This window comes from Mandrillus leucophaeus, unplaced genomic scaffold (genome assembly GCF_000951045.1).
Source record: "Mandrillus leucophaeus isolate KB7577 unplaced genomic scaffold, Mleu.le_1.0 Scaffold56, whole genome shotgun sequence".
Lineage (NCBI taxonomy): Eukaryota > Metazoa > Chordata > Mammalia > Primates > Cercopithecidae > Mandrillus > Mandrillus leucophaeus.
Window position 1 is genome coordinate 4,594,392 of NW_012106030.1, and position 7,663 is coordinate 4,602,054.

Below are 7,663 nucleotides of genomic sequence, written 5' to 3' on the forward strand. Positions count from 1 at the left end.
GCTTACAGAAATTCCAAATTCCTTTCTATTATGGGCTCCATGGCTGCCTATCATTTCCTATTTTCTTCTACGGCCACTAAACATTTCTAGTTTTCTAGTACTTTGTAAAATTCAGAAGAGGGAACTTGTCAGATTCATCTCTGTAGCAGGATGTCGATTTGTAAATGAAGTGTTGATGCACTGTTGATGTTATTTAATAAAAGTGTGGTAGATATGAGTAGGGCAGATAGGCATTCTAAGAAAATGGCTTGACAGAAGAGCTGAAAGAACTTGTTTAGAATTTTAGAATTATCAAAGGGCTTCATGTTCATTTCACCTTGTTAGGGAGGGGATATCTCCTTTTGCCTAGAGCATGTCTGTCAACCATTCAGAGTTCAAATGGTTGTTACAACCCAGCAAATGGGAAACAAATTTGAGTGGTACTGAAATGGGTTAAGGGCTCTGATTCTCGTCTAGTCTGTTGGTTACACTGGGAAGGAACATCTGTCTAGTTATAATACTCAAGAGTACTGGTATGATAAATTTGGGTAGGTTTCAGAGTGCTTGCTCACAGCTAGCAAGCAGGATCCAAAAAAGATGTAGAAAGTTGTGTAAACACCTGCAGTTGCACTGACACTTTCATTCATATGTTTAGAAGAGACTTATAGCTGAAGAAAATTCTCTTTTTAAAATAGTTTCTCAGCTGAGATTACACTTTTTTAGTCTGTAGCTCACAGGAAGTTCTAGTTACCAATAGCATGTTCCATATGAGCAGATCTCTACCTAATTCTTATGCATAATGAACCCAATTTTCGTCTCTTCTAGAAAGATACTGAAAACATGTGCCATGTTCTCAATGTTACAACCATATAGCCTCATCCTTCACAATACAATACAATCACCAACAAAGTTTAAAGTTCATGTCTGGCATCCAAGGTGAACATTTCCATAGAAAGTAGGAAATATTTAGATGTCTGTTTGCCTTGGTGGTGGTGGTCCTATACACATTTTGTGACCCTAAAGATATAATAATGTTCGACATTTTTGTTACCCAGTAATGTGGACTTTAGACATCCTAACCACGCTGCTGACTCTTAACTCTTTACCAGACTTTCACCTAGTTCTTGAGCCTCACTGCAGGCTCCAGTGCTAGTCCCGGAGAAAATCAGAAAAGGGTTGAAACCACTGACACAGTCAGCTCTTCAGCTATTCCTAACGCAGGTGTACAGTTTCCTGTAGTGAGCAGATCAGGGCCCACAGGGACACTGCATGCTTGCCCTAGGCTGTTACTAGTTTCATGGAAACATGTACTAATTGTGTCACTGTGTTTTCTTGTCACATTGCCCCCTTTCTAGGCCGCTCTGGTACCGTTTATTTAAACTATGCAACCATCTGGCCCAGGTGCCCTAGAGATTGATTAGCAGCACAAGGCCACCACAAGCACAACCGCCACCCGGCCATCCCAGCTATTTCCTCCAGCATTCTAGACATCATGGCGTCCGAGGGTGGGTCCAACCGGCTTCGCGTGTTCGGGAGATAATGCACTCTTCGCAGTGGAATCTTCTCAGGGCCGCGAGCGTTGCCCGCCCATTAGGTGGCGCCGGGTCCCTCGAGCAGGTCGCTCAACAACTCCCGCCCACCAGCCGCCCTTACTGCGCGCGCGCAGACCCCGGCGTCTACTTCCGGTGTGGCCCAGGCCGGGTCCGCAGAACCAGCTATGTCGGCCTACGGCATGCCCATGTACAAGAGCGGGGACCTGGTGTTTGCCAAGTTAAAGGGCTATGCCCACTGGCCGGCGCGGATAGAGCACATGACCCAGCCCAACCGCTACCAGGTGTTTTTCTTCGGGACCCACGAGACGGCCTTCCTGAGTCCCAAACGCCTGTTCCCGTACAAGGAGTGCAAGGAGAAGTTCGGCAAGCCCAACAAGAGGCGCGGCTTCAGCGAGGGGCTGTGGGAGATCGAGAACAACCCCACAGTCCAGGCCGCCGACTGCCCATTAGCCTTGGAGAAGGGCGGCGGAGACGGGCCCTGGCCGGAGCCTGAGGCCGCGGAGGGCGACGCCGACAAGCCGACTCACGCTGATGGCGGCGGCGACGACGTGAGGAAGCCGCACGACGACAAGCCCGCTGAGGAGGAGAAGGAGGAGAAGGGGCCGCTGAAGAGGAGCGCGGGGGACCCGCCGGAGGACGCCCCCAAACGACCCAAGGAAGCAGCCCCCGACCAAGAGGGGAAGGAGGAGAAGGAGGAGGAGGAGGCGGCGGCGGCGGAGGCGGCGGCGGCGGCCTTCGACGAGGAGAGTCCGCTCCTCGTGGCGGTGGAGAACGGCAGCGCCCCTAGCGAGCCCGGCCTGGCCTGCGAGCCGCCTCAGCCAGAGGAGGAGGAGCTCCGGGAGGAAGAAGTTGCCGACGAGGAGGCCTCCCAGGAGTGGCATGCCGAGGCACCGGGCGGCGGAGATGGCGACAGCGTGTAGTTACCAGCGTTTCCAGAAGAGCCCCTGCCCTGTTCCTGCTGCGGCCCGGTCGTTCTTGGGGAATCTGGCCATGGCCTGCAAACTGGGACTGCCTTTCCCCGTCCCCAGCCCGTCCTCCTCCAACCTACACTCCCTTGCCCTGCCCGGCCCCTGGATGGCAGATCACCTGACTCTCACCTCTGTGCCCCCACACCTCTGTGATCTGAGTCAGGGCCTCAGTTCCCTCCCTGGGGTAAAGTGAGGCCACCATCCCCGCTTTCCTCTCCCTCTTCTCGCCGCTCAACACCCCCCGCCGCCCCCACCGTTGCCTGGATCCGTTTCCGACTTGGGACTCAGGCAGGCTGTTTTCACCTCTAGACACCCCTCCCTGCCCCTCCTGCTCCCCGAGACATTATGGACCTCTGCTTAGGAATGTGGGTAGGAGCGAAAGACCTGAAAGATGAAGAGCAGGGGGCACTTTCAGTCTTCAAGCCGTGGTAGTTAGCGGGCAGGAGAGTGACATCTTCCTGTGCTCCCGTCCACGCCTGCCATACCTCCCAGCTTCAGACATTCAGGGAAAAGTGGGGCAGCATGTGGAGAATCCCCCCCCGCCCCCACAAATCCTTTTGCTGACCCAAGAGGTTCCGGGAGTTGCCGTTTTTCATCAAAACGTTTGGGGGCTTCCAAGTTGTTTGTGAGATCTGAAAACTTGACTTTGCCCAGTATCCTGGGTGGGGACCTTGAGAAATATCTGTCCCCATTTAGATCTCTGGGGCCACTGATGGGATACCCTGGGAAGATCCTTGGCTGCCGCTTTCTCTCCCCACAGCCTCAAGGCCACCCTACGGTCATACATATCACTCAGGCGTAAAGACACATATTTTAGAAAATCTTTTTAATAAAAGGAAGTTCCAAAAAATTTTTAAGAACTACCCCTAGGTGTGCCTCCACACTGGCCCTAGCTTTCCCATTGCTATTCCATTTTTGAGATAAACTAGAAGGCTCCCTTTCTGTTTGAGGTTTTATGGCTTGTAGTAAGGCTTTGCTGTTCCTCAGTGTCATTTTCCACTCAGGTACCATCACCTGGTCCCATCAACAGGTCTAGTATGTAGCCCACTGAGAAAACAGAGGAAGATGTGTCTCCTCCCACCCTCTTCCTAATGGTCTATGTGCCTTTCTCCATATATTGTCTCTTTACCCCTTCCCCTCTCCCTTGGGCTCTGATGAAAAATTGTTGACTGCAGCTTCGGAAGTTTAGATCTGAGAACCAACCGTAGAATATTTCAGTTCTAGGAAATAAAACCAGTTGATTAAAGCAAATTTTCTCGGGCCTGTTCCTTTGGTTTCCAAGTAATTGGTTCTTAAATGGAATGCTCCTTTTATTTTTTTATACATCTTGTGTTAAAGCAATTATTTGTAACATACAGGGACATTTTAGAATCACCCTTGAGAAATCTTTGTTATCTTAAGGTCTGTATGCTTCACTTCATTTATAATAGTCACTACCGCTGCTTTGAATAAATGGAAACAAGTTAACTTAGAATGTTTGGATGATGACAAATTGGGACAATGCTTTGCCAAAGAATTGCTTTGTAGAAAAATAGAGTGAAAGGATTTGGTCCTTTTTTCTTTTTCCTGCTTTCCCACGTAATACTACTGTTTTTTCCAATGCCTTACTCATGAAAATAAGACAGTTGCTTTATACTCCCAGTTTGTAAAATATAGTATTGGTAGACTATTTTGCATTTGTAAGTGGCTTTGTGCAGATATCCCAGGATATTTAAATATAATAATGGTTACGTATTAGGCATCCTAATTTCTGTATTCATCAACATTGCAATTCATACGTGGCTTCACTAAATACTGTAGTCCTTCTCACAGGACATGCTATGGTGTCACTAACCAGCATGGTTGGCAACTGAAGACAACCTTGTTTTCCATCCCTGTAAAGATGGTATTATTTTGCTCCAAGATAGATAAATCAGATGATTCCTTGTTTCTCAACTACTGCTACTGCAATAATATTAATACTAGAAGTTATTAGGCACTGAGTGTCTGCTCTGTGTCCTGAAGATGACTTCATTCAATCTTTGTAATAATCTGGCAATGTAGGCATTAATACTCAAATTTTTCATTGGAAGCAGCTCTGGTTCAGAGGTTAAGTGGCCTTTCCTGCATTCCACAGAACATTCAGGATTCAAACACAGGTTTTAGTAGTCCAAAACCCAAACTCTTTCTCCTGAAGAGCACATTTAGAAAAGCAGTAACGGCCGGGCGCGGTGGTTCAAGCCTGTAATCCCAGCACTTTGGGAGGCCGAGATGGACGGATCACGAGGTCAGGAGATCGAGACTATCCTGGCTAACACGGTGAAACCCTGTCTCTACTAAAAACATACAAAAAACTAGCTGGGTGAGGTGGCGGGCGCCTATAGTCCCAGCTACTCGGGAGGCTGAGGCAGGAGAATGGCGTGAACCTGGGAGGCGGAGCTTGCAGTGAGCTGAGGTCCGGCCACTGCGCTCCAGCCTGGGCGACAGAGCAAGACTCCGTCTCAGAAAAGCACTAACAATGAAATCAGAAGTCAATAAAAGCCATTTTAGTATTAATAACAAGTAATCATGATAGTAGCTATTACCGAGTCTCTAAAGTGAGCCAGGCAGTACAGTATGTTTTACATGTGATGTCTTTATTAATACAACTGCCTAATTAGGTAGCTACTAATACCTCGATTTTAGGACTCAGGGAGCTGGGGTTCAAAGATGTTAAACAATTTTCCCAAGGTCATACAACTAGTAAATGGCAAAGCCAAGATTCAAAAGCAGGTCTTTCTCATTCTGAATCATAGGTGCTTTGTTTCATTATATTTTATTGCTTCCCATTGAATAAAACTTTCTGCTGAATACAATGGGAGTAGTTATTCTCCTACTATTTTGAAACAAACATTTAGAAATCTGAAAGGCAAAAAATATATTAATAGATGTTGCTAGTGGGTGTTTAAACAATGTCATTTGGGGCAGCACCTGACAATTGTTTTGTCTTTAAATGTTTTGGTGAAATGATGAGGACAATCGCGCATTCAGTATTTTTCAAGTTGTATGTGACTATAGGAAGTTTGAATATGGATTGGTATTTTTGCCGCAGGCGGGCCTATGATTCTGATAAGGCTTTTATGGAGGTACATCTTCTGAAATGATTCAATAATGTGAAGTATAGAAAATGAAATTACTACCATTTGTGTCTATTTCTTTGCACTATTTCTTTCCTCTTTTTGTGCTTCTAATACTGGGCATAGACATAGTTGTTTACTGGGACTTGACACACACATTTGCCTTCTTGGTGACGGATGGTATTGAAGTGAAAACAGTAATCCTATACTGGAAGCCCAAACCTCTCCATTATGCAATATATCCATGTAACAAACCTATACATGGTTCCCCTGAATCTAAAATTAAAAAATCACTTCCAAGAAATTTGGCATGGATCACAATTAGCAAGCAAGAAGCTTAAAAAAAAAGATAGTCCAACTAGTAGTATATCTAATGAATGATGCACTGAGTTACTAAATACAATTAAACCTACTAAAGGGAACTATGGAGAAAATCTATATTCTCAGCCCTGTTTTCCTGGGTATTATGTCCCATTTATATGCTTTAGTGGTCAAGAGATGTTTTTGAGTGGACTGAAAAACATGCTGTTTTTAGTATTTTCTTCTATTATTGAAAATTCCCAACAATTCCAGTGCTGTTTTTGTTTTCCTCTGAATAACATGTGCCTCTATGACAAAATTACTGATCAATGACTAGTTACTTAACTGAACAAAGAGTGCTGCTCAACCTTTTGCTGATGTTATGTTGTCAGTAGTCCAAACATGTCCATGCGTGTTTGGAAGATCTTGTTTAAAAGTTGCATGTAAACGTATGCTTATGATATTGCCAGTGATTTGCAGACACATTTAGCATACTATTTCCTATAAGGTTTTCAAAGTATTTGATATTTCACGTAAACATTACTCCAGCAAGGGACTGAAATGCCATTGAGGGCTGTCAATTTTTCTGTTTTCTTTTTCTTTTAGGCAGGATTGAGCTTTCAACTGCTCTGCAGATTCTCATCAGAGGTGCAGACTCTTCTTTGTGGCTCATACCTACAGTTTATTCTTCCTGAAAATATAGTTTGTATTCGGGGCACACAGGCGTCTTCTATTCACTTCATCATCAACACTTGTCAAACAAAAAACCCCCTACTACTCATGCTACAGACTCATGCAGCTCTCTGCGTTTTGAAAGAATTGCCTCCCTCTTCTGAGCCTGGCTCAAGGTAAGACCCACTCCTGTGTGTTCCTGTAGAGCCCAAACTTGCACTGATTGTGTTCTAATTTCCTGTGTATTGCTTGCTCTTCCGCTAGACTGGAGGATAAAGGAAATGTGTTTCATTAGTATTTACTCCCACTTCCCAAACATGTCACAATAAGCACACAGTAGATACGTTCTAAATGTTTGAAGGTCTGTTGTCAAATATTCCTCATAATCGTGGTGCTGGAGTAAAAGTCATGTAATGTTGAACACATTCCGATTCTGAAAGCAGACAGGCAGGGTAAACTGGCCAGTATACTAATGGCAAGTGTGAGTTGGGGTGATTTTGTGTCCATGTCATAGCTGCCTAGATTAGGTGACTTGATGACATTGACAGTTCTTACAGACCCAGATAAATCTACCTTTTAATGTCAAGGTAATGCTATCTATTTTATCTAGATCTTCCCTCCATCTGGGTCACTTGTCGTAGTTTAACTTTCTACAATGCATTGGGCCCCAGGTAGACAAAGGGAGCATCCTGCTTGCTTTCAGGCAGGAGCCATGTATTCACCATTCAGTCAAAAATTTACAACAGTAAAGAGTAAGTATGCCAAAAAGAACTTGTATCTGCCATTCCCTCCGCCTCTTGTTGTGTAGACATCCCACTTGCTGTAGACACTTCTCAGAATTTAATGTCTTTGAAGGAAGGGGATCTATTCATCCCACAATGTGGTTTTCGCCCAAATCTTCTAAGCCAGTTATCTGTCTTGAATATAAATAATTATCTCTTCCACTGCTGGTAAAAAAACTAACTGTATTGGACCTTGAGATATCTAAAATAGAGACATTCTAAGTGATTTACTAGAGTAATTCTGACAGCAGGTGATTTTCTCTGTGCAGTCTGATTTTACATGCAAACTTCAATTTCACTGAAATGGTCTTGAG

The 7,663-nt window shown here is 45.0% G+C and overlaps 1 protein-coding gene across 1 annotated transcript; it reads left to right on the top strand.

The window, feature by feature from the left end:
* Positions 1-1,565: 1,565 nt before the first annotated feature.
* HDGFL1 (hepatoma derived growth factor-like 1) lies at positions 1,566-2,636 on the top strand. The gene has a single exon (XM_011998168.1). It carries the CDS (start codon positions 1,697-1,699, stop codon positions 2,450-2,452), a length of 756 nt encoding a protein of 251 aa, XP_011853558.1. The 5' UTR covers positions 1,566-1,696; the 3' UTR covers positions 2,453-2,636.
* Positions 2,637-7,663: the final 5,027 nt, after the last annotated feature.